Genomic DNA, 26,149 nt, shown 5'->3' with positions numbered 1-26,149 from the left:
TGCCCGGAGCTCGGAGGAGCTCCAAGACTCCAGGCCAACCGGCAGTTGCTCACCGAGAGCTGTCCTGCGTGACAAGAAGTCTCATGCCCCACACTTTCCCTTCGGATGATCCCCACGCCAACCACGAGGAAGCAGGGCACCTGTTCCAAAACTGCATGGGAGCAGGCCAGCCTTTTCATGGCAAATTACTCATATGCATAATTGTGTTGCCTGAAATATATGCATTAATCGATTTGTGTGAACAATGGGCCAATAAGCTTCAGTACACTCCCGTTTGAGGCGCCTGCCCCTAAAGAGTAATTAAGAGTACAGGATTTGTGCAAAACCTGCAATTAGAAATCTGTGTGTGACGCTGGAAGGGGAGGGGCCATGTGGGATGCTTCCCCGGCGTTCTCCCTGACTCATCACTTAGAGAAGAAAGTGCCCTGCAGGTTAACCCTTGTATGAATTTGTGCTGCCTTCAACACACAGGGAACATGCTGTGAGCATTCAGAATGGAAGACGGATGCTCTTTCTCTCCCTGAGTCTGATTCCCCTGGGTGAGTCCTCATCGGAGGGAGAGGCAGATGCTTCAGAGATCCAAGATGGTCCTGGGCTCCAGGGGGTGATGCTTTTCGAGCCACCTCCTCAGGAGGTAAGGAGCTCAGCCACTAAGGCAGGGGGAGGCCGACTCTCCACCTGGCCCCAGGAGCATGGCTGCCCTAAGAGCCGAGCTCATGGTGGCCAGGTGAAGGAGGACGCATGGAGAGCAAAGGCCTCCTCAAGAGCAAGGCCCAGTTCCTGAGGGGCCTTCAAGCAACATCTGACTGACAGTTGGAACTTGCGTGGCACGTTGCATTCCTGTCCTGTTTGTGGTTTGGCCACGGTGTGACCAGAGAACTGCTGTGTCCCAGCTGGTCTCCACTCACACCCTTATGCAGCCTGCTGCTTCCACCTGGAGCAGGGCATTCTTGGTCCTTGATAATGTCACCTGTGATCTGGGTACACCTGTAAGTTACCCAATTGCTTATTCAAGTGGATTAATGAGGAGCAGGTAATAGGTCACCGCTCCCTTTCCTATTCGCCCACCCCTTTCTGGAGTGTGAGTTCCCCTCCTCCCTTGGAGGCAACAATTACATCACTGGGCTAAGAACTCAGGGCTAAGGACCCAGGTTCTCTCAACCAAAATTTGAAAAAAGGGACTGAAGCTGTTCAGTGGCTTTTTACAAATTATAGAAGTCCTCATCATCCTTCTGGTCTTGTTGCTTTTTTTTGTCAAGGTTTTAAAGCTAGCTAAGCAGAACTTAGCCTGCTCAAAATATTCTCCAATCTCCATTTGATGGGACATTAGAAAACAAGTTGTGTGCATATCTGCCCGGGTTTGGTGCCATGGTTTACCTTGGCAGGTGTGGAAGCAGCTGCTTCAACCTCCCCGGTGACTACTAGTTCTTTCCCGGAGAAGTAAGATGGGTGATTCCAGCCAATCAGGGACCACAGAATGAGCTGGACCGCAAGGTGATGCTCCACTGCTAGCCCGACTTGGCTCGGCAGGGGTGTCACGAAAAGCAAATCAGCAACTGACTGCAAGAGAAATGCTTCCCGGGTTTGTCAGAAGGGTGACTCCTGACGCCAGCCAGAAAACTGGGTCCATTTTGGAAGAGTTGGTGCAGGAGAAAAAGTAAAGGTCTTCATAAATCTTATGGAAAATCCACAAAAAGTGGTCTGAGGGTGGAATGGCCATGCCAAAACCATGGTTAATTGTTTTAGTGGAAATAGCTTTCATTGCATTTTAATGGGGATAGCTCAGTTTTCAAATCTCAGGCAGAATACAAGTAAAAAACGGAGGATCTTTGTAAGGGGGAGATTCACCTGTTTGCTTTAGATGGCTTTGCTGAACCGGTTGGAGACGTACCTTATATTTCCATGTCGCTTCTGTTCAAGAGCCACCAGTTTATTCCACTGCCTGGCAATGACTTCCCTGTGATCTTAAATGACATAGCAGCTCCATAAATGTTTCATACTGCCCTTTGCACGCTGCTAGTCCCCAAGGATAGCAAGGTCACCTCGGCTAAAGCCAATTAAGCATTTCAGACGTGTTCAGCAGCCCTTTCCCACTGTTTCAGAAAGAGATTTCTTTAATAAGTCATATTCTGCTAATCAAGCCATTTTTCAAAGCCTCTGATGAGGAGTGGGAGACTGGGGGGAGACACTGCTCCCCACTTTTCCTGGTCTCCATAAACCATGCCAGGGCCATTAAATTCCCCAGCCACAACAAGGTCTCATTCACACCCACAGCAGCTAATGAGGATTTGGAAAGAAAAGGCACGTCTCAGCCTGCAGAGAAAGAGAGGCAGCTGTTCTGGGTTAATGCTGGAGATCAGACTCTAATTGGTGTACTTCAAAGCCAGGCAAGAGTGTTTGAAAAAGGCAGTCTTCGGGATCAAAATAGCTGGGTTTCAATCCCATGCTTTCCATGCTCTTGTTCAGCCACAGAGCCAAACACAGAGAACTGCAAATCTCTTCTGTGAAGTTCCTAATTCCAGCCATTGCCATAATCCATCCTGCTCCCCCACCCTTCTTTTTAATGGGGGCATTTACTAGAGACAGTCCTGGTTGCTTGGGAGCCAAATCAATACGTCGACTAGACCCAGGCTGCATGGCAGCGGCGTCTCTTGTATAGATTTGTCTCTAGCCCTGCATGAAACTTGTTGAGTTTAACCATTTGCTTTGTAGTTAGCATAGACAATGCCCGGAACTATGTCTAGAAAGAAGGAAAAACTCATCTGACTCAATATTGGCTTCTGTAAAATCAAAGGTTTCCTCTCAAATATGTAAAAAATATATTGGTGTATGCTCGGGCAAAGCAAGATTCCTGTTGCATCCTGAGGAAGTTATCAGGAGCAAGATGTCAGGGTCCAGGGCCGGGATGTGGGTGGTCAGAGACAAGGTGGGGCAAGAGCAACAGGGGCCCTGGGGCAGGGCAGCAGAACTGCAGGCAAGGGAGGGGTCCAAAAGCAGGGTTTCATGGAACAGCCAAATCATGGTCACGATAGAGGCCAAGATCACGAACCGTTGTCCAAACCAGGGTCCTGGAAGTCAGGCTGAGGCCAGGAAGCGGAAGGGTGCTTGAGGGCAGGAGGAGGACGGGGCCAGGAACAAGCCCAGGGCTGAGAGCCAGGAGGACAGGCAGAGGCGCAGGTCCCTTGGACAGGGTAACAGGGCGGGAGACACGAGACGGCAAGAAGCAGTTGCAGGAGGGCCTGGCAGAGGCAGGAGCTGGAGCCCGGCTGGCAGGGAGCCCTCCGTTACTGGGGCGACACAGCGAGGCAGGGTCGAGGGCGGGCAAGGGGCAGGCACAAGAGCGAGGCAGCGGGGAAAGGCGGGGCCCGGGAGCAGGAGCCGTTAGGCAGGATGCAGGCAGGGCAGCACACAGGCAAGGCTGAGGCAACACAGCAGGGCAGGAGACACGCCAAGATGCAGGAGCAGGAGCAGTCGACAAGGAGCAGGAGGACCTGTGCTGCTGAGGCAACACAGCAGGGCAGGAGATGGGACAAGATGTGGGAGCAGGAGCAGGAGCGGTCAGACAAGGCGCAAGCACTGCAGCTACAGCAGGACCTGCGTTGCTGAGACTAGTTCTTGAGGGAAGAGCTGGCCCTTCTATAGCTCTTCCGCCAGGACTCCCAACTGGTGCTCCTCAGTAGAACAAGAGCTCCAGCAGGGCCTGGGACCGAAGCTGCAAATACCGTGGTGGTGGTTCTGGTCCTGGCCACCAGAGCTGCCCAGATCCTGATGCAAGGTAATGCAGCTGCCTCCCTCAGGGTGTGGGTCTAAGGCTAGGCTAGGCTAGTCTAGGCAGAGAAAGCCCTACAACTCCAGAATTCCCCAGCCATGGAGAATCCAGCCGGAGTGGGAGCAGGTTTCTGGTGTTGCCCGCCTCTACATTTGCTTCTCTCCTCAGATGCTTCCCACATGACAGCAGATGGTGGGTGGAGGGGTGTGATGCCAGATGGAACAGAGGCATTCCCAGCAGGAGCTGAAGGACTGTAACCAAAGGGAACGCGGAGCTTGCTCAGGTGCAGCTGGGCATGCAGCCTCAAGGCCCGCTCTTCCTTCTTGTTTTTTTATGAACCTGGACTGGAGAGGACACCTTCAAGGCAAAGGGCAGTCCTCTGGCAGCTCTTCAAATAGAGGACTTCCCTCCACAAAAGAGGCCACGTGGCCTCGTGAAGAGATAGTGCTCCTCCACTGAGTGGGTGGCTTGTCCTATGAACAAGTGAAATGCAGATTTTACTTTGGTTCTTGCTTTTTTACCCTCCTCTTTTTAAAAAAGAAGTCCATGCAGCATATAGCAATCAGGGGGGAAACTATCAAGCCGCATATGGTGAGATCAGGAATCCAAAGGCATTAAACTTTCATCTGCATATTCTTTGCTACAAAAGAGGATGCCCCAGCTGCAGTCCCTTCAGAGAGAGATATGCCTACAATCATGAGCAAGTAAATGCAGAAACTGACAGTTGTCCCTGGGGAAGGCAGAAGCTCTGGGCAGCACTTCAAAACGCTCTTTCTTTCCACACATTTCATGCAACATACTTTTCTATTAGGCACAGAAACCTCATACTTAATGCAGCTCGATTAAATCAATGTCCAAACAAGAGCTGAAACCAAATGTAAACTTTTCAGATTAGTTTTCAGAATTGAGGGGTGGAATCTAGATTTATGTTGGGTGAACTCTGCTTCTGGAAATGGTCTTGCCCACCTCTCATTCTCACAGCAGCCCCTCCAGTCCTGTATGGCTTTGTGGGATTGGATGGCGGAAAGTTAAATTAGTTCATGCTTTCAAAATCTTACCTTGGCCCTTTGCTGGCTCTGCAACAAAATGTTGCAGTACAGAAAAAAAAACCCACAATCAATTCAGAGCAGCAGAGACTGCACAAAGATATAAAGAAAAAGAGGAAAAGACAGCATGATAGCAGAGGTACTGAGGATGATCAACCTTGAGAGAATAAAATGTCTTACGATAAGGATATGATAAGGAATTGGGCACCACGTAGACCCTCAGGAGGCCCCTGCATGCAGGAAGAGGGTCCTGGAAGGTTGTCTTTTCCCTTTGGCCCACCTTGTTCAACACATGCAGCTGGAAAGCCCTTCAAGAAAAGGTTATACCTTAAATTGGAGCTGTTGATTAAAATTTAACTAATGCAATGCTGGAGGTGAACTTCCAGGGCTCAGCTCAAGTCTAGCCTCTAAAGAGCTTTCTGGGGGCATTAAGCTCAGTGGCAGAGAAGGCCCATTCAATGCAGAAGACCCAGGTCACTTCTGGGCAAAGCTCCAGCGAGGCCCTTTCTGTGCCCACAAACAGGGCTATTGGCACACAGCTGTAAGTCAGAACGGACTTCATGGGACTCTCTCCATAAAAAGATGGCTTCCCTTGCTGGCTGACAAAAGCAGGATTTCACTACGCGATGTGCACATGGTGGGCATGTCGTGAGCGGAGCCGGCTAGTGCCGGAGGTCAGACTAGATGGCCCGGGAGACCCCCTCTGACTCGCTCTGTTTCTATGTTTCTATGTTACCCCAAGAATGTGAGACTAGGGATGGAACGGAAAATATATCCGGGAGACACAACAGAAGGGTTCATCCAGCCAACCCGTGGCTTTTGGTGCTCTGGTCCGCACAGTCCGAGTCTAATTTTGCTCAGTGCATTTTCGATTTGAACTTACTGAAGGTCATCAACTTCTTCATCAATGAAGTGGAAGGGATTTGAAACTTTTGTGTGAGAGGTTTTTTCTTTAAACAAACAAGGGAGAAAGCCAAATTGATGTCCATCCACTCCTAGCAATTCTTGACTTGTGAGCAGTTTTTAAAGGTACTGTTTTTTTAGCCATATTGAACTTCCAAGAAGGGTCGGGATAAAAATATTAAAATAAATCTAGAATGCTAACCAGTATTTTCAGTGGCAATAAAGCAATTTCATAAGCTCCTGCAAAAGCAAGGCTATAGTTGTGGATTACAAAGGTTTCTCTAAGGTTTATTCTAATGTGCAGCTAGGTGTATTCTTTGTAGTTCCTTAAAAAAAAAAAAAGGACAGTAGCATCTAAGTTTGTGAAGATGGGAATATGCACTGTCATCTTTTTATTGGTTTCCATCAGAAAAATCCCGGGAGGTGCTTGCAATTGGAGAATGGGAGACCTGCCCCAGATTCTTGTGCAGTTAAAATCAGTGCTTAGACTGAGCCTTGGGTTTTGTACATTTTCAGGTTAAAACAAAGTGCTCTGCTTTCTTTTCATTATTAGATTTATATCCTACTTTTTTTCTTTTAAAGAACTCAAAGTGGCTTGCATCATTCTCTTCCTCCTGCCATCCATCTTATCTCCACAACTACAACCCTGCGAGGTAGGTTGGGCTGAGAGTCTGTGACTGGCCTAAAATCTCCCTGAGAGCTCCATGGCTGAGCAGCGGCTAGAACCCAGGTCTCCAGACTCCCCATCCCACACTCTTAGCCACCAACCACATCCTGTTGGAGGGAAATACAATTACCATGGAGTAGGACATGGCTGGGGAAAAAGCTCAGGTGCCTAATGGAGCTTCCCATATGATTGAGAAGGGGACTTGTGCCCCCCCCCCAGAATCTCTGGTGAGATGAACAAGGTTTCCGACCCAAAGTCTAGCAGATGGAATTCATATTACAGCTGGCATACCAAAATTCTAATACCCTGCCAGTGAATAAATATTTCAAAATCTATCTGCTGCTAGAAAAAGCTACTTAATCACAAAACTAATGAAATATTAACATACTTAAAGTCTAATCAAGCAATTTTCTGAATGTGCTTCTATAAAATGAGATATGTAATTAGTCATTCGTTGAGGCCTGCCTGGGTTATTTTTAAATGCGGATAAATTGGAACATGATTTTCCCTTTGGATGATCAAGTGAAATGTTAGAGAACGGATCAGGAAAGGTTGTGGGTACAAGACAAAGTGAAAAGTTGGCGGGACTCAGGCGACAGGAAAGGTAGCAGAAGAGAACAGATTTTGCACAGTCATGCTCATTAAGAAATCAATTAAAATTATATTAGCAATATATCACAATGCAGTGCCTATAATTTCTGTGTTGCCTCGGTTGTAAGCTACTGTGGCAAAGAGGTTTCCTCCACCCCATCCCATAATATCCACAATATTCCCTTTCCTCCGAAAGATTATGCAACTAGAAAGAGAAGCTGGAAGGGGCTCTGCAACAAAATGTTGCACTACAGAAAGTTCCCAGTTTTGTGCTCCAGCCCATCAGCCTTCCTCCAGGGGGGCGGGACACGCCAATGGAGCCAAGCCCAGGGAGCCAAGGCTCAACTTGGATGCCTGGAAGCACTTGCTGACAGTTAGGACCCCGAGGGTGTGGAATGGGCTTCCCCGGGAGGTGGTTGAGACCCCATCGGTGCGGGTGCTCAAGGATAGGCTGGACGCGCACATGGTGGGCATGTCATGGCTGGAGCCAGCTGGAACCGGGGGTCAGGCTAGATGGCCCGGAGACCCCTTCTGACTCGCTCTGTTTCTATATTTCTATATGCCATCCCATTTCCCGTCCCATCCAGTTTTCTATTTCCTTGCCCCCAAGAGTTCTGTGACCACGAACAGCATCACTCCTTGGTTTGGTTTTGCCTTCTGCCTCCCCGCAAAGGGTCCACGCTCACCCCGAAGATCAGGACTCAAGGGGGATCTCTGTCTTGGAGCCCAAGGTCGTTCTCTGGGATCCCCCAGTGGGCTTGGCTCGCAGCCAGCCCTTGCTCACAGACGTGCGTTCACATGCCGCGCGAGCAAAGGGTGTGCGAGGGCGAGCGGATCACGGAGCGAGGTCTGGAAAGTCTGACATTCATGCTGCTTTGCCCATCTCGGAAGGGGGATTAATTGGGCTTTCGAGTTCGGACACATTAGAAGACCAAGCGAGGAGGGGACAAACCAATGCATTGCCCTGATGAGACCCTTCCCTCGCTCTCTTTTCGGGGGGGGGGCAGGGAACAGATTCAGATCTGCAGGAGAGGGCAATGGGGAAAGACGGTAAACAGAGCAAAGGTAAGTGGGCAAAGCGAGCCTGAGAAGCCCCTCAAGCCCTCCGCAAGGGCCCGCGCGGAAGGCGTCTTCCCGTAAGCAGGGAGCAGGTGGCGGCACACTCCAAGGACAGCCGGACCGCGTGGCCGGGGCAGGACGGCCGGGCGAAGCAAAGTCTGTGCAAAGCTGTGTCGTCCTGCGGTTAAAACCCAGGTACGTGAGCAGCACGAAGCACAGTTCTCTTGCTGTGGACAATGGTCCCTTGGAGGGGACGAGAAAAGGTGAGGAGCGAGGCTGGGAGGGGGGAAAGCAGCAAGAGGAAGGAAGGGGCAAACGGGAGAGAAGAGCAGGGAAAGGGGCCACGGGGGGAAACAGCAAGGCTGTGAGTGGGGAGAAAAAGAGGAAGCCAAGCAGCAAGGCATGTGGGGGCTGAAGACCTGGCTGGCTGGCTGGCTGGCTAGGAAGCAGCCCCTTCCGCTTCCCCTCCTGCCCAGCCTCCAGACCCCCATTTCTCCCCCAGACACATGGGGGCAGCCAGCTTGCCTCCAGTGGCAGCCGGCTTGCCACAACCTCCAGCCTGCATCCACAGCACTTCCGCACATCCCAGGTCTGCCCACGGGACCCTGCTGAAGGTCATACGTGCACTGCAGCCTGTCTCACTTTCCCTTCCTGTTTTAAACTGTTAGCAAATACCGCCCTTTTCTCTACTTGCCCTACGTTTACTTTATTTAAAATGTTTTAAATGCAAGCTAAGTAAACAAGTATCTAGTTGTTGCCTGAGAGGGTGGGATTCCTGCATAAGGCATTTTGCAGGAATTTTGCAGCCTGGCTCAAAGCATCCTCCTCACCCACCTTTACACCCAAATTTTATTCGGTCCAGTCATATCAAAAGCTTTTTATATGCTGCATTTCAGCCACACACATCCCAGTGATGCTGCCCTGAGGGAAGGAAGAGGGGCTTCCACGGGCTGGCGGGCTGAAGGAAGTGCCCTGTTGAAGCCTCAGCAGAAGATCCACTGCTCAGAGGAGGAGATAAACTTTCAGTTGCTTTTCTGCCTCGCTCCCAGGGCTTCTCTCTTCCTCTTTCTGACTTGTCTGGGGAACTGGGAACAAACGCATTTCTGCTTCCTCTCCTCCCCACAAATACACCCCTCCCTCCCTCCCTCCCTCCCTTGCCTAAGAATTGAATCAAACTATTTTCGGCCTCACTTGCTCAGTTTGCCTTCAATGGCACGCTCTCTTGGGAAAAACAATGCTTTTGGCAGTAACTCTCTTCACCTTCTGGGAGGCCAGGGAATGACAGTAAGCAAGAAGGCAGTCTCCCATTCTTTCCCTATTTCCTTCTCTGTGATTCAGGGGGAACTGTCCACCCCCCTTTGTTTAAATAACCCTCCACTCCTTGGCACTTGAGCATAAAAGGGCCCCTTCCCAGCATGCAGAACCTTCCAACTCCACCGGCTTCTCCACAGCTGCATTTCTGTACGACACGAGATCACATTTTCATCATAGTGGAAACTGGGTTGTGTCGCTTCCATAAATATTGTCACAGCTCTCCGTGATTAAAGGCAGGGGCTTGAGTGTAGTTCAACCACCGAGTGTCCGCGGGAGCCAACCAACAATCCAACTGTCCAATACTATACAAGGTTACGGGGATTTGCTCTACCGAAACACTTATTTCCGTTTAAGAAGCACAAATGCAGTTCTGGAACAACACTATTTCTCCTGCATTTAGAGGCCCCAGTAGGATCCAAAGCCAGGATATCCCATGCACTGTCATTCCTATAGGGGAAATAAGTTTTAGTTTGTGTTATAAGTTGAACCCACTGTATGGGTTTTTTTTCTGATCCTCCCATTGCACAACAAATTGAATTGAAAAAAACTATTATCTCATTTTTAACTATGCATGTTTTTAATATCTTGGTGTCAGAGATAGTTCAAGAAAGAATTTGATTTTGGTACATCTATTCAAATTCTCACAGGAAATGAGTTTATGAATCACGAACACCATTATTATTCCATCATTAATTCAGCTGCCAGCTGGCCATTGCAAAGTATTTAAGGCACTGACTCCCTGACCAAAATTGATTTAAATATTTAAATATTAAGTATATCCTAGAATTCAACCTCCTTTTATATACTGTGATCACTACTAAAATATTCCCCAGTGTGGATCTTTCCTCTGCCTTCCAAAATGAACACACACACTGTCAGTTCCTTCCATTTCAGTGCCGTGCTCTTTGTGTTCCATTACTGCCTCAGCAAAAAGCAGCACAGATGCATTGTACTAATTTTCCAAATCCATGAGCAGCCCTGAAATAAACCAACTCTGCTTCCAATAGAAAAGAGGCCAGATTGTTATGAGGGACAATAAAGATGCTTCTTGCTCTTTTAAATTTCAGTAAGAGCAATAACTATATTCCAGGAAAGGCTCCAAGCAGCCACAAATATTTGTATTAATGAAAGCTGGGTTTTAATTAATCCCTGCCTTTGCCACAAATACCATAGAAACAAATTGGATTTATCTATAAAGCTAATATTCAAGGCTGTGTAGTTGTATGTGACAAAAAGAAGATGGCTGGGACCATTTAAAGATCTTCCTTTTCTGGCCTAGCACAGACCTGTTTTAGCAAATAACACGAAGCTGTGGCAAAGGTGGACTTTTTCAGACTTTCTGCATCCTTGAATCCTGCCCTTAGTTCTGCCTTGTCCATACAAAATGTGCTGTGAGAGCCGATTTCGGACACTCAGGAAACATCCCGAGGCTGAAGCGAGTTCAACTTCAGGGAGGGAGTGTTGGAGAAGAACCACCGCAGCCAGTCAAGCCTGGCGTAACGCTTGACCCCAAGGCAAGACATCAGAGGAAATGGGCCAACCAAGCGGAGGGGCGATGGGCAGAGAAGAAGCCCACCCATCTCCAAAAGGGCCTTCCCAGTGGGAGGGGTCCCACGGGTATTCCAAAGGAGGGTTCAAAGGACCACTCTGTGCATGCTCGGAGGCTCACTCCTGGTTGGCTTGCTGGAAGCACACTGGGGAATAAAGAGCTTCTGCGAAAGAATGCTCTGTTGTTTGGGAAGTGTGACGGGGGAAATCTAGCTCGTGACAGCACTGTGGGGCAAGAAGAAATACACTGATGTTTATCAGTCTAGAAATAAACTGATGTTTCATTGAGGAAGGAAGAATCCCATGTGGGTCACATGGAAGCTGGAAGAAGTCCTGCATGGTGACTCTTTTCGTGAATGGCTTTGTTATTTCAGTAACAAAACAGCCATACCCAGTCATTGGTTTCCATATGAGACGCAACACTTTCGACCCTCTGGCCAACATACGGAAGCTGCAGTCCAAAAAGATTTGGGCAAAGGGACCAAGGATCAGAACCACACAAGCTTGTGCATGTCCACGGACACACAAACCCTACGCACTTCAACGCACATTACTTTGGACTAGCCATATAGACGTTCGCACTGTAATTCACACAGAGCACTAAACGCAGAAGGACTTTGCAGCAGCAGCAGGAAATTGAGAGAAACAATAAACCATACACCACCACAAGGAAGCTGTGGCTACAAAATCAAATAAAGGATTCTTAATAGTATGAGGGAGAAGATTAATATTGGAATTTTAATCCCTTTTAGTAAGAAACTATGAAATGTATTTGATGTGCAAATTAAATGACCCAGACAGTTAATCAAATGCCTTACAGGTCAGCTTTAGGAATCTGAGAACTTAATGTGTGTTGGCTTATTTACAACATGGTGGTTTAAATGGTTAAATATGACAAATTCCTGCCCTGGAAAAAATAGGCCTGAGAAATGCTATTAATCAGAAGCAGGGAAACAGAAACTAGAAATACACTATAAGAATTTGGTCCCTGGGAAACATGCCCCCCCCCTTTTTTTTTCTACTGTCTTTGGCTACTTGAGCTTGAGTTGTGTACGCTGGAGCAGAAAGATAAGTGCCTCGGCAGCTGGGAGGAAGGAGCCAATGTCTTATCTGCATCAGAAGAAAACTGGAGAAGAATATTCAGTTTCATATAGGGATGTATTACTTTTGTTTTATCTGTTCTGTGTGTGCTTTGCAGATTGTCAGGAGTCTGTTGTGTTCTCATCTGCTCATTGACAGACTCGGATTTTTTTCCTCTTCAGAAAATACACAAACAGCCAGTATGCATGTCATACTAGCTGGCACACGACGTTCTACTTGTGTGTGTGTGTGAACATAGTGAAGGCTGAAGAGAGATTGGGGAGATATGTATGCCATTCCAAAAGATTCTGTGTTAGCATATCTTCTACTGACTTCCATAACTTCCATCTGGAACTTCCCTGAAGACGGTCCAAACACTTCAATTGGTGCAAAATAGAGCTGCCAGATTGCTGACGGGGATGGGGCGTTATGCTCACAGGACTCCAGTCCTCCGTCAGCTTCACTGGCTGACCATTGAAGCCCGGGCCCAATTCAAGGTGTTGATTATGACCTACAAAGCCCTAAACGGCTTGGGTCCTGGCTACCTGAACGAGCGCTTACGTCCGTATATGCCCGACCGCCCCTTGAGATCTGCGGGAGAGTCCCTTCTCCGGGAACCCTCCATGAAAGAAATTAGGAGAGTAAGTACTCGGAGGAGGGCTTTCTTTGTGGTGGCGCCCAACCTATGGAATTCACTCCCCAAAGAGGTCCACCTGGCACCGTCGTTACTGGTTTTTCAGCGCCAGGTAAAGACCTTTTTATTTAAACATCATTTTAATTGTTAAAACGTATGATCTGGCCAGGGCAACTTCTTCTTCCTTCTCTTTTCTCCTCCTATATTATTTATTTACTTATTTTATACTGATAATTTTAATTTTATATGATTATGTTTGTAACTCAGTGTATTTTTTGTATTTTTGTATTTAATGGTAATTTATTATGTGCTATTGTATTTCATTGTATTTTATTGTGTTGTAAGCCACCCCGAGGCTTCGGCAAGGGGCGGCATAGAAATGTTATAATAATAATAACAACAACAACAACAACAACAACTTGCAGGATGAACTCATACAAGTCCAAAGTCTTTTGGATTCATTTCAGGTTTCTCTGACAGTCTTGTTCCATCAGCCTGACTGGAAGTCATCTCAGGCGAACATTATAGGTCACTCGGGTTTGGATTTCTGAGCCAGGACTGTGTAAGTTTGAGCAACATCACTCACTCGCTGGTGGGCATCTCACCCTGCTCCATCCCCCACCACCCCATTCCTATTTCATATGGAAACTCGGCCTCCCGGCACTTTGCTACCATACATCTGCCGATTCCATGGCATGATTTGAAGTGCCAACGCCCCAAACTGGAAAAATTCCAGTTTTCACAGCAGATGTTACAGCTGGTTAGCGATCAGCTCGACGATTAGCAGGCTTCTGTTATGTTTTGTTTTGCTTTGTGGTGTGAAATCCTCATGATCCAAACTGTCTGGCTACTGCAGATTCTTAATAAGCAATGGCAGGGCTTCAGTGTGGTGCTGGAAAAGGACCAGCTTCAGTGGGTCAGGACAGTCCCTTTCCCACTGCGTTTGCAACAGACTCCCTGGACCGTCCTGCAACCTCCAGCCACAATGGCAACAAATCAGCTTTACTCATCTTGCAAGAGCCAGCGTGGTGTAGTGGTTAAGGGCACAGGATTTGGACTCAGGTGATCTGGGTTCCAGTCCCCGCTCAGCCAAGGAGTCAACTTGGGTGAGTCTTGGTCCACCCACAGGGCTGTTGTTGTGAGGATAAGATGGAGAGCAGCAGGAGGTGAATGATGTAAGCTGCTTTGCGTTTGTTGTAGGGAAAAAGCAGGATATAAATCTAATAAATAAGTGCTGCCACTTGAGCGTGGCTCCTGAGCATGTCATGCAAAAGGCATCGCACAGGGATGCACTTCAGCCACACACCAAGCTAACTTTGCAAAGCTCATTTTGGCGCCTGTGTGCAGAAGCCGTTAAGGAACAGCTCAGCACAGAACCAGCCGTGAACCTCATTCCAGACCTCACCTCTGCAAGCCTGACAAACACGACATGTAAAAGCTTTTACAGGGCTGGCGCTGTTTTAGCACATTGCCCTTTACATGTTAATGCAGCCGTAATTTGTCGTCCGGGATCGTTCCTTACAGGTCACTGCTTTATAAGCACACAGAGAGTTGGAAGCGACACTGCATGGCAGAATGGCCCCTGGACTGAAGCAACACGTCCCCTGCCCCCAACAGGGCAACCTTCAGCATAACTCTCCACATGTTGTAAGCATGGGCTCCTGTTGAAGCTAAGGCCACCATCAGAACGCCGTGCACCTCAGGTACTACTTCCTCTTCCTTGGACCGCAAGGCGATCAAACCGGTCGGTCCTAGAGGAGATCAGCCCTGGCTGCTCTTTAGAAGGCCAGATCCTGAAGATGAACCTCAAATTCTTTGGCCACCTAATGAGAAGGAAGGACTCCCTGGAGAAGAGCCTAATGCTGGGAACAATAGATGGCAAAAGGAGAAGGGGACAGCAGAGGATGAGGTGGCTGGATGGGGTCACTGCGGCAGTTGGCATGAGCTTGAGTGGACTCCGGGGGATGGTGGAGGACAGGAGAGCCTGGAGAAATGTTGTCCATGGGGTCCTGATGTGTTGTGTACAACTTTGTGACTAAACAACAAAACAACTACTTCCTCAGTGCCTCTTGACAGTACGAAGCTCTTAACAGGGGCAGGCGAGAACTAATTGCATTCACATGTGGATGTGAACGTCCTCAACGTCACACCCTCCAGCCAGTACACCTGTCCTTCTGATGCATGGCACCGCACATTTTGCAGTGAAGCTCTCCCAAGAAGTTAGATGAAGGGGAAGTGCCTGCAAAGTGCAAGCATTTTTCAGAAAATCATGATAAGCATCTCCTATATTAGAAAAATCGCTTGGAAAACTGCAAAGAAATGCACATCAGGAGAAAGATCCAAAAGACAGGGATCAAAACGTCTTCCAAATGAATTCTTAGAAGAAAAAATTTGCATGGCTTGGGAGGAACTGACTGCAAGACCAGAAAACTGAGACACTCTGAAAAACTGAAACGGACAAACTCATTCATCCCTGGTTAGCTCTTGAAAGCAGGTAACAAATGCGGCATCCACGCCCTTGCTTTGGGGACCACAATGTACTCCAAGGTTGGAAGAGCTCGTGAAGTCCAGAGGAGCTCTTGCAGGATGGGCTGGGCCCCCAAACTTTTCAGTTAGAGCCCTGAATCTCCAGGAATCTCTGCCCCACCAAGCTGCTGCCCATGGGTGCTGGAGGAAATCAAGGCTCAGAGGCCTGGATGGTCGATGCTGCATCCTCTCCCCCGGGCGAGCAGGCAAAAGGCCACGTGTGCTGCTGCTCCTCCAAGCCTTTCTGTCTCCATGAAATGAGAAGCCCTTCTCTTTGCTCCCACAAATAGGGGTGCCCTTCAGACTCAGGGTCCCTGAGGACGCTCACAGAGACTTTCAACCGTATGCAGATTAGCAAGTGCAACGAGCTGCATTCGGGGGGGGGGGGGGGGGTGGGGGGGCCGAGCCGGCATTGGCGGGTTTTTTTTTTTTTTTTTTTTTTCCCCCCCCCCCTTGCTGATCCACCTCCTCAGAATCAGATGAGCTAATCTGAGCAGAGTGTAGCGTGCGAGAGAGGGGGCCAGTGGCAGCTAGAACACGCTGTACCGAAAAGTCTGGAGTCGTTTCTTTAAATCTGACTGCCGCATTCATTCCATTTAAATAAGCAGACCATTTTGCCACCCGACACACTCCAAACCAATGCTGCATAGATTCCAGTGATCATCACACAAGACTCCCATGCCACTGAAGTACCGGCTCAGCTGCAGGAGGAAAAATATTTATCCGGGAGGCGTGTTAGAAAGGCGTGTGCCCAGGTGCCTAAGCCCAGCACGTCTGGACTGGTGGGTGCCCTCAGGCCTTGAGGCCGTTACGCTGCTCCGCCACCCATCCGCTCAAAGGTTCCTGGGCCGTTTGCAAAATCAGAAGTGCACTGAGTCATATAAAACATACATAATAAAAATGCAGCAATGCAATTAACACCATGATATGCTAAAACAATAGTGCAATAATCCACCCACCACCATTGCAGCTAAATCTCATGTTCAGTAAAATACGCTAAAAATGAGGATTAAAATCTAACTATTGAAAGATTGGGTAAATGAAAAGGGTTTCACCTGGCACAGAGAGTGGGCACCAGGCACGCCTGTTTGGGGAGCTGATTCCTCAAGTGGGATGCCACAACTGAGAAGGCCCTTCCTCTAGATTTATTTATTTATTCATTTAACATTTTCATATGCCGTCCCCTTGCTATATAGCCTCGGGACAGCTCACAGAAATAAATAAATACCATACAATACAGTTAAAAACCTGGAAACACCCTGGCTGCACAATAAAAACCCAATAAATATTAAACATTATTAAAACATTGTTTGAATAGAAAGGTCTTAGCCTTTTTATTTTTATTTTTAGCAGCCACCCTCCTTGCTTCTTTTGGGGGCGCTTCTCTGAGAGGGACCTCTGCTGATGGTCTCAGAGCTTGGGGAGGTCCATAGGGCAGGAGGCATTCCTTCGGCTGACCCTCCCCCACCTGCCTGGGGCTCTCAGTGCTAACGACAGCACGCTGACCAGGCCTGGACTTCAACCAGTAGCCAATGCAATTGGCCGAGGACTGGCGTGCAGGGCTGTCTGAGCACATGGGCCTGAGCGGCACCTGCCCGTGGGCCCCACACTAATCTGTGTATGCTAACCCTTCATTGTTACATTTTTGTTCCTGTGAGTAGCTGTCGTAGGGGCCCAGTACACCATGTTGCCCGGGGCCCATAATGCCGCTGAGACGGCCCTGCTGGCGTGAGGTGTCCGTGCTGGCCCGTCACCGCTGGCAGCGTCTCCGGACCACTTGCAAAGGCAGCCCGGTACAGAGGGCAGGGCAAGAGTCCAAAGGACAGCGAACAGAATGTGCACCACCGTCGCACGTGATGCACCAACGGGTTGTCATGTGGGTGGGGTTACCGGGCCATTCATAAAAAGGCGCTCATGGCGGGTGTGGCCATTCATAAAAGCCCCATTTCCCATAAGGCAAGTGGTGAAGCTAAAAGAGAGAGCAGCTTATTGGGGGGGGGGGGGGGCAGAGGGGTCTAACCCCCAAACAGTTTTTTCGCACCCACAGGGCTCAGCAAAATAGCCAATTTGCAGATAGCCGTTTTCCAAAATTCCCATTTCACCCGAAATGCACATCCACATGAAGAACAAGCAGGTCAGCTGCAAGACGGACCACTCCAAAAACGACAAGGAGGAGCAAGACCCTTTGCTACTCCTCCAGCACCACCTCAAATCTCTCTTTTCTAATAATGACCTGGGGCCCACGTGTGCAAAACAGTAGCCGTCCAGTTGGGCACACAAGAGTTTCGTTTTGGCCCACTTTGCACACCCCATTCAAAGCCCCAAGCACGAGCGTGCACACCTGTCCGTAGGCACCGTTTGCCGGTGTGTTCAGTTTGCTCAACTTGCCCAGTCGCCTCTTGCACAAATCTCTGCCTGTTCACTGCATCACCCCCACTTGTGTCGCTGGAAGAAAACCGTTCAGAGAAGGGCATCCTTGCACACTTTGGAAGTTTGCGCAAATTCCACATTCCAGCTCTGTTTGCACAAATTGTGCAAATCACAGTTCCATTTGTGAGCAGCAATTACTGCTGTCCAGCATGAGATGAACAGCAAGGCAATGTTTGGAGAATCTTAGTGATCTTGAATATTTTTCTTCTTTTTCCTAGAATTATTTCCAGTTAAACATCTTTTTGAACTTTTAAAAATAAATATACTGGAGAGGGGAGGCTGAGAGCAGCATGAATGAGATGGCCCAGTTGGAACTTGCTTGTTTCATGTTCTAAGCTAGGGCTGGGAAACTTGGCGCACAGAATTTAGAGCCACCAAGATGTTGTTGACTCCAGCTCCCACGAGCCCCAGCCAGCACTGCCAGTGCTGAGGATGATGGGAATTGCAGCTTTACAGCTTCAAGACTGCCACATGTCCTGTAGGATGTCCCGTAGGAGTGCTGCCATATGAGAAACGAATTGCTTGTACGCTTGCAATGGATCCACTTAGAAAGCCAATGCGAGCTGTGCCTATTCAACAGATACAACTATTGTAGGGCAGGAAAATTGTAGTCTGCAATTTGGCAGAGCTGTTTAGAGGCCCAGTTCCAATTTAGCACACAGGGGACTAAGAGGGGGAAGAAGCTGCTGCAGGTCAGCAGAAAACATCTACCTGTGCTTAAGATGTTTTATCTAAGGAGATATACAGCTCTTCCGTTATGCAAGCATAAATCATTTATGCAGCTGGGGTTTATTTTTAAACGTGAGGCAGGGAGAGAAGGTGCCCCACTTCTGTTCCCTAGCGTTCACACAACTATTCCATTTCTCATCCTGCAAACACCCCTTTGCACCAACCATAGCATGTTCCAGGGCAGCCTGCGAACTCCCCCAGGACTGGTTTCTCCTCCTGGGCAACACTCACAGTCCCTTGCCTGGAATTTCTTCCATCCACTCGTTGACTCCTGAAGAGGGTCTTTCAAGCAGTGTGGAACAGACAGCACTGAATGAGCCTTCCCTCTTTCCCAGGGCCTCCTCTTGGGTGCCAAAGGGAAAGCCGTGCTGTGATGGAACACCGTTTAAGCCACAATGTGCACTGGCCAATAGGGAATGGAAGAAGGCTGCTTTGGTGACTCAAACACCTCCAAAGCGGCATCTGATTGGACAGCTGTGCTGCCCATCAGAGTTGCAATAAGAACAAATAATGCTGCTTTGAATGGTGTGTGTGCCTGGAGTTATTTGGAAAAGATGAAAGGAGCACCCAAAATCTGCAGGGCTGCTGCCTTCAACACAAGGATGGGCCACCTTGGGAGATAGAAACATAGAAACAGAGCGAGCCAGAAGGGGTCTCCCGGGCCATCTAGTCTGACCCCCGGCACCAGCCAGCTCCGCTCACAACATGCCCACCATGTGCATGTCCAGCCTGTTCTTGGACACCCACACCGATGGGGCCTCAACCACCTCCCGGAGAAGCCCATTCCACACCCTTGGGGTCCTGATGTCAGGAAGTGCTTCCTGGCATCTAAATGGGACCTTGGTTCCCTGATCTTTGCTCCATTGGAGCACCTCCTGTCTCCCTCTGCACGGGGGAACAGATCTGAGGATATTTTTCCCATTGGACTCCCCCAGGGACTGCACCCCTCAATGAGTGCCAAGAACTAAAAAAATGATGTCCAGAGCGTATAAAGAGTGCTCCAAATGAGCTTTGTTGCTTGAAAGCCATTATAGATGCTACTTTCTTAAAAGCAATTGCATTCCATCAGAATAATGAATTAAATAAATAAATAGCAATGCTTAATGCAGGGAATGGGCCACACGCAGTTCATGGGTCCACGCCTGCTTTAGCGGCCCAATGGCAACGGAGGAAGAAGACTCAAAGCCACCTGTAGCCCTCTATCGGGGGCCCTGGGGCCCTGGACCTGGCCCCGGCTGCCTTCATGGTGCTCTGTGAGATACAACCCATTTCCTCCAAACCCGATGGAACAGGAATTCATCCCAGCCTGCCTGGCTTTCCATGCCCTCCCTCGGGAGCTTGGGGCTGTGCCCCTTCCTGCTAAAGCAACTCAACCACAAGGACAGAAGTGCAGCTGGTGCTAAATAGACGCACACACAAACACACGCATTCCATGAATAAGGAAGGAGACTTACCGTTTTTGTCAGCTCGTCTGAAGATCTGGAAGTAAAGAAAGACACACATTTACTATTTCATAATGCCTTTGCCATCACAGTTCTAAAATGGAGCACAAGAATTTGCTCTGCGATGCCATGGGCATGTCTAATTGTGGTTAATCGGGGAGGGGCATGGCCTTGCTCCAGGGGAACTGGGAGTCAGCCTTCTCCTATATCCCTTTGCTCTTTCACTCAGGGCCAGAGGGGACACGATGGCGGCATTCACACAAAGCACCCCTGGGTATGTTCCCATGGTGTGTGTTTTTGCCAGAAAACACTTGACTGCCTGTCAAGTCGACCATAAGTCATCGTGGTTTCCATCCTCCTGCTGTTAGCATGTTTTCCATCAGCCACAGTGCCTGAAATTCACCCGAGTTGCAGTGTTGCCTGCCTCTTCCCCATTGGTCCACGCAGAGTGGCCGGATGGCTGGAAGGGGTCCTCATCCGCTCTTCTTTCTAGATAGCTGTGTGGTAGTTGCATCCCAGGGCTGTGAAAACCACGATTCTGGGTTCAGACAACATGGCAAGCCACACCTCGTGAAGTCCGGATGCACCCCGCCAAGCTTCCCCAGCTGGCCATGCTCACTTTCCCATCACATCAGGTGGTTCCCAGTACACCATGCCTGCCTAGCCGGTTTCACCAATTTTGCGTGTTCTCTGCCAAGAGCCCGTCTTTCCCCCCTCCTTGCAAGGAGACCAGAGCAAGGGCCTTCTTACTGAAGTCTTTATCGTGCTGAAGCTGATTAGCTCATTGATGTGAAGTCAATTGCAAAAGACACCAGCAAAGTTAGAACACTGGCCGCTGGGGAAATGTGGGCATGGCTCCCCTCCCAAGAAAAGCAAAAGAAGCTGACACCGTTTTCACACTGGATTGTGCTGATCCTGGGCCAGACACCCCGACAATCTCGTGTTTCTTAATCAGTCCACCCTCTTAACATCTTTTGCACAGCATCAAGTTAGCTCCACCCCACCCATCGCAGTTTGCTCCCCAGAATTCTTCCCCAACTTGAAACTGGCAGCTTCTCAATGACCGTCTGGCTTATTTCTGGACATTTCAGTTGCAGATTCCAAGCCTGGCTCTTCCTCCACTTCTGGAGCAGCTACCCACTCCCTTCAATTTGTTGCCCATACAGATGCAATCCTGAACATCTTCAGACAGAAAAAAATTCCCACAACTTCCAGTATTTTTCTGTCTAAGCACACATAAAATCGCCCTGTTTGTGTTACTTTTCCATTAAAACGCCCCCTCCCTTTCTACAACAAAAAGGCACTTCATCACCTATTAAATGTGTATTAAGCATCAAGGAAACAGAAGATTCCTGCATGTTGTTCCCAAAGTCAGAAGTGGAATCAGGGTATGAGAGAGGTTTCAGTGCAGAACTTTCTGTGCTCTGAGCATTTATCCCTTTTGTCTTTTAAATTGGAATTGACAGATGGGCATTTTGGTTTGTTTCTTTGGGGCAGGCTATGCTTGAACGTATAGGCAAAGTAGGGTCAATGGTAATGAACAGGGGCGGCTGGGAGAAGAAAAATAAATGCAAGCCACACTTAGTTCTGTCAAAGGCCTCCCCTTAAGACCATTAAGTTCAGGGTCTAAAATTACCCGGTTGCATTACTGGCCAGGAGTGACTTTGCCCTTTTACAAAGAGCTTGGCCACATCTAATGCATGGATTTGCTTGCTTGCCAGAAGGCAAACCCACTAGCCACTGCAACTGGCCCATTTGTCTTCCATTATCCCTTGCCAAAACAATTAGCAAAAGTTAGGCAATCTGCATGTGCAGCATCTGAACAAATAACTGGCAACAAATGACTAGCGAGAAATCAGGGTGCGACACACAGAACGAAATGGCACCAGTGGGAGCTGCACCGCACACATCTCCCCCCACCCACCCAGTCTGTTGGAAGGCGCCTTCACCGTGGAAAGGGAGGCAGGGAGAGGTGTGGCATTGTGCAAGAGGCGAAGTTTGAACCCAGGGGAGAAACCGACTCAAGGCAGAAGACGACGGCTGGACTGCCGACGAAGCAACATGCAATGCGACTTGATACTCCAGCAAGCAAGCAAGCAAGCAAGCAAGGAAGGGAGAGTGAGAGAGAAAGCAAGAAAGCAAGCAAGAAAGATAGGGGCTGTCAGCAAGCAATCCTCCACGATCTTGCACGCCTTATATAATTAATGTATGGTAGTAAAAGAAGAGGCGCCGATTCGCTCTGCGTGGGAAGGAGATAAATTTAGATCAAAGCATGCAGAAGCAGAATGGGGAAGGGTGGGGAATCTATCTTAAAGGAATAGTATGGGGGGAGGGGAGACAGATGCCGCTGATGCCTGAAGAAAACCCACTAGGTGCAATTCCTCCATTAAGGAATTTCAAGAGCATACGTGCTCGGATGGGTACATTCTCTGACTGCCACTCAAGCTCGGCAGAACAAAGTTCTGTGCCTTTGACATCTGGAGAGCCTCTACGATGCAGCAGGACAGAGGTGCAATCATTGCACAAGTAAAATTTGGTAGGCAGGAATGCACTGGAAGAAACCCACCATGTGCCGGTGTGGGATTGTGCACACTGCATGTCCATTGTATTTCAGGAGCTGCCACATGGGGAAAGAAGCGGACACTGGGAGGAAGCACAAGGCCTGAGCCACGGGTAGGAATGTCTGGGCGCCTGCTGAAGAAGCACAGTCCTGGAGGCAGTCAAGAGGCAGCCGGAGGGCCTCCCATCAGGGCTGCTTTGAGTGGAGCCCTGCACTGGGCAGTGGGGCCGGACTCAATGGCCCCGAAGGCCCTCGAACTCTGCTGTTCTATGATCCCAGTGCAGACAAGGGCCACCTGGAGCTGCTCACCTCTGCAACCTGCTTGTTCACCTGCTTCCCACTCTGGCTCAGACAGTGGTGGAGGGGGTGAGGAGAGGAGGAGGGATGCCGTGGCCCGCTTGCTCCCTGGCTCTCTGACCAGGTGGAAGCAACGGTGAGCAGCAGCAGCAACACTGAGAATACAGACCAACCAAGGTCTCCTCCAAAACCTGGAGCTGGTCGTGGTGTGCTCCCAGTTCTTATTTTTAGGGTATCCTTGGGATAAATACTCTCAGTGGCCCCACCTGGAGTGGGTCCCCAGCTCCCCACTGCTGGTTGCCCTGCACCTTCGTTTGCCTGCAGAGCTGCAGCTCCGCCTGGCCCAGTCCTCTCTCTGCTTGCTTGTGCACAGAGTGTAATTGACCAGGCAGCAAAAACAAGGAGCGGAAGCAGGTGGGCCACCAGGCTCCAAGAGCAGGGCCCTGATGAGGCACGGGCCTCAGCGAGTGACCAACACTCCCAGCCCGTCAGTGGCAGACCTACAGAGAGGCACCTTCAGCGGCAGCTCCATGTTTGCTGATAGACCACTTTGCCATGTCATAGCCAGCTAGACCTCGCAGGTCGAAGGGTCCCGGACACAGGCGGCTGGGGGGAAGAGAATGCACCAGGGCCTAGGAAACTAGGCAAGGCAGTCAAGGCCAAACTCCAGTTACCAGTCCAAAGTACAAGGCCAAGCTGCAGCATCAGACAAGCCAAAGTCAAGCCAGGAGCCCAGGGAAAAGGGAGCAGTCAAACACAGAGCAGGCATCAAGAGGCAGCGAGACAGCACAAAGGGGCGAGTACCGTGGAGAGCAGGAACCGGGTCCAGGAGCCGGGCCCAAACACAGGAAGCTCTTCAGTACAGCAGAGACCAGCATTGCAGAGGCAGCTGCCGGATGGAAGGGACCCTTTTAAATAGCTCTTCCCCCAGGGCTTCCAGGTGGGCTTCCAGGTGGTGCCCTTGGCAGCTGCAGCCAATCCTGCAACCACCAGGGCTGTGATTCTGGTGTTCGTCCAGCAGGGGGAGCCCTGAAGCTGCCTAGATCCTGGCAGCAAGTATTGCCTTATGGCACAGAGCTTGGTGCCCCGAATGCTGCGCTTCCTCAGACCCATGTGCTCAGACCACATCCCATGTCTCTGACCTGGGTGTGGGCAACATGCATGTGGTGCTGCTGCTCCAACGCCACTGTGAGCAAACATTAGCCTGGCTGGGCACCTGCCAATGGCTCACACCTCAGCAGGGGTCTAGTGATGGGGACCCTGGGACTTGCTTCTCCTGTTCACTGCAGCGCCTCACGCTGGCCCAGGCACTGGGTTGGAAGGAGGACGAGGAGGAGGAGGAGGAGGACGATGACAAGCCCGGCCAACTTGCTCCTGGTCCCTCTACCTGTCCGGCGAACCAACAAGAGGGACGATCAGGCAATGGAAGGGGAGCAAGAGCAGCAGATGGCACTGCTGGCTCAAAGGGGAGGAAAGGGGCCCCGCTGGGAACGTTTTGATCGATGCTTGAAACAGATGCTACTGTGAAGGGGCCATGGCTGCTTCTCTGCGTTCCTTGTGCTGACAAGCTCGTTCCTTTGAAATTGTGGGAAGGCACCCCGACCCCTCAACACACACACACACACACACACACACACACACACACACATCCCAATCCCCATAGGACTAGGAGAACAGAACCGTTCTTGCTTCACTAGTTTCGAGACATCACTGCAGCCCAAGGCCAGAGTCCAAAGGCACGGGAGGCTGCAGCCGTGGTCTGGTCAGTGCTTGGGTGGGTGGAAAAGTGGAGGAATGCGAAGTTGGCTGCCATGAGCCCCGTCTCCGAGGAATGCAGAAGCGGCAGCCGCTGCCTCAGCACTGCATGTGAGGACTCAAGGCAGAGATGGGCGTAGGGGGGTGGTTGCCTCCATAAAGATCCCTTGGGGAAGGAATCAAGGCTCCCTCCCTCTCCTCTCCCTTCCCCACTTCTGTGTCAAATCTTGACCCGCCTTGCTTGAAGCTTCTGGTTCGTCTCTTCCAATATCGTGGAAGGACTAAGCACGCCTGGCCAAGGCTGTTCCAGTCAATGCTTTCCTCGCCATATCATCCTTCCTCATCCATGGTTTTGCACAGGGCTTCTAGATGCTGCTCCCCAGCTTCTTATTTTCCTGCCACTTCATTCGCTGCTTTTCTTTCCATCGGAAAGATATCCAGAAAGAAATGGCTGCTCTATTCACCTGGAGATAACATGGGAATTCCTCCCCTTAAGTCAGGAGTCGAGGGGAGGGGAGGGGGAAGAACTTGGAGGGTGCTGGCTGGGAATTATGGTCCAATACATCCGAAGGCACCTGGTTGGGGGACTGCCCTGTATACAGTGTGGACACACACTGCTGCTACATATACAGAGTACGACTGATGCACACACTCAAAGCATCCCGTTGGTGGCATAATGTGTGACTCTGAAAGGCTCTTTGGCCCCACTGCCCCCAGGCCAAGTTTGCATCCAGCAAGGGTATGGCAGGAAACAAAGCCATAGAGCACAATGCGGAACGTTGATGGTTTTACCTTGATGGTTTTACGCTTGCATTAAGAAGCTCTAGTGAGCTTCATTCCTCGAAAAAAACCCCGCCTGCCTCTATCGCACCACACAGGACTGCTTTCGATTTTGGATTCATTCATGTGTGATACAGAGAATATCTGATTAACCAAATGCAAAACAAAGCTGCTGCTGTTGTTTTCAAGGAAGGGGATGAAAGGGCATCATTAAAAATAGCTTCCATTCAACCAAAGAACCCCCTTCTCTGTTTTCTGGGTCACAGCTCAAAACGTTTGAAGGTAGCAATCATGCAACAAAAAGAAAAAGAAAGCAAGAAAAATGCTTGTAGGAAGGGATTCAACTGGAAAAGGTTTGACTCAAAAGAATATTGTGTGAGCAATGCTATCACAGACACAGAGGGGCCAATTTGCTTTGATTTCAGCCTCCCAAGAAAGGAACAGAGCCCAAACGATGCCGGAATCTGGGTGAAGCAAATTTCAGAAGAAATGAGCAGAGAACACGCTCTCTCAACCCACTATTTAAAGTGCCCCTGGAGACGGCCAGCCCCAAGCCAGCTGCTTTGTGTGGCCGTCAGTGCAAAAATGACTGTCGTGATCTAGAATAATAAAATCATAGAACAGCAGCGTTCGAAGGGGCCAGAGGGTCACTGGGTCCAACCCTCTGCTCAGTACAAGTTAAACTCTCTCTCTCAGGTGGCTGCCCAGTTGCATCTTGAATGCCTCCAGCGTGGGAGAGCCACCATCTCCCCAGGTCCCTGGTTCCATTGTCGTTCTGCTCCAACAGTCAGGAGGTTCTTCCTGGTATCCAGCCAGAATTTGGCTTCCTGCAACTTGAGCCTGTTATTCCATGTCCTGCACTCTGGGACGATCAAGAAGAGATCCTGGCCTTCTCTTTCGTGACAGCCTTTCATGAGTGCCATCATATCCCCATGGAGTCTTCTCTTCCTGAGGCTGGGCATGCCCAGTTCTCTCAATCTCTCCTCACAGGGCTTTGCTTTCGGTCCCCGGGTCATCCG

At 49.7% G+C, this 26,149-nt stretch overlaps 1 protein-coding gene across 1 annotated transcript in view; it reads right to left on the bottom strand.

The window, feature by feature from the left end:
• Positions 1-26,149, bottom strand: part of NECAB2 (N-terminal EF-hand calcium binding protein 2) — a 167,818-nt gene that overhangs the window by 127,533 nt on the left and 14,136 nt on the right. The window contains exon 2 of the mRNA XM_044433909.1: positions 19,751-19,775. Within this exon, the coding sequence (XP_044289844.1) occupies positions 19,751-19,775 (25 nt within the window). The remainder of the gene's footprint in view (positions 1-19,750; positions 19,776-26,149) is intronic.

Source organism: Varanus komodoensis, unplaced genomic scaffold (genome assembly GCF_004798865.1).
Source record: "Varanus komodoensis strain SLA01 unplaced genomic scaffold, ASM479886v1 scaffold27, whole genome shotgun sequence".
Classification (NCBI taxonomy): domain Eukaryota; kingdom Metazoa; phylum Chordata; class Lepidosauria; order Squamata; family Varanidae; genus Varanus; species Varanus komodoensis.
Note: the sequence above shows the minus strand (reverse complement) of the source record. Positions and strands in the feature narration are given on the sequence as shown.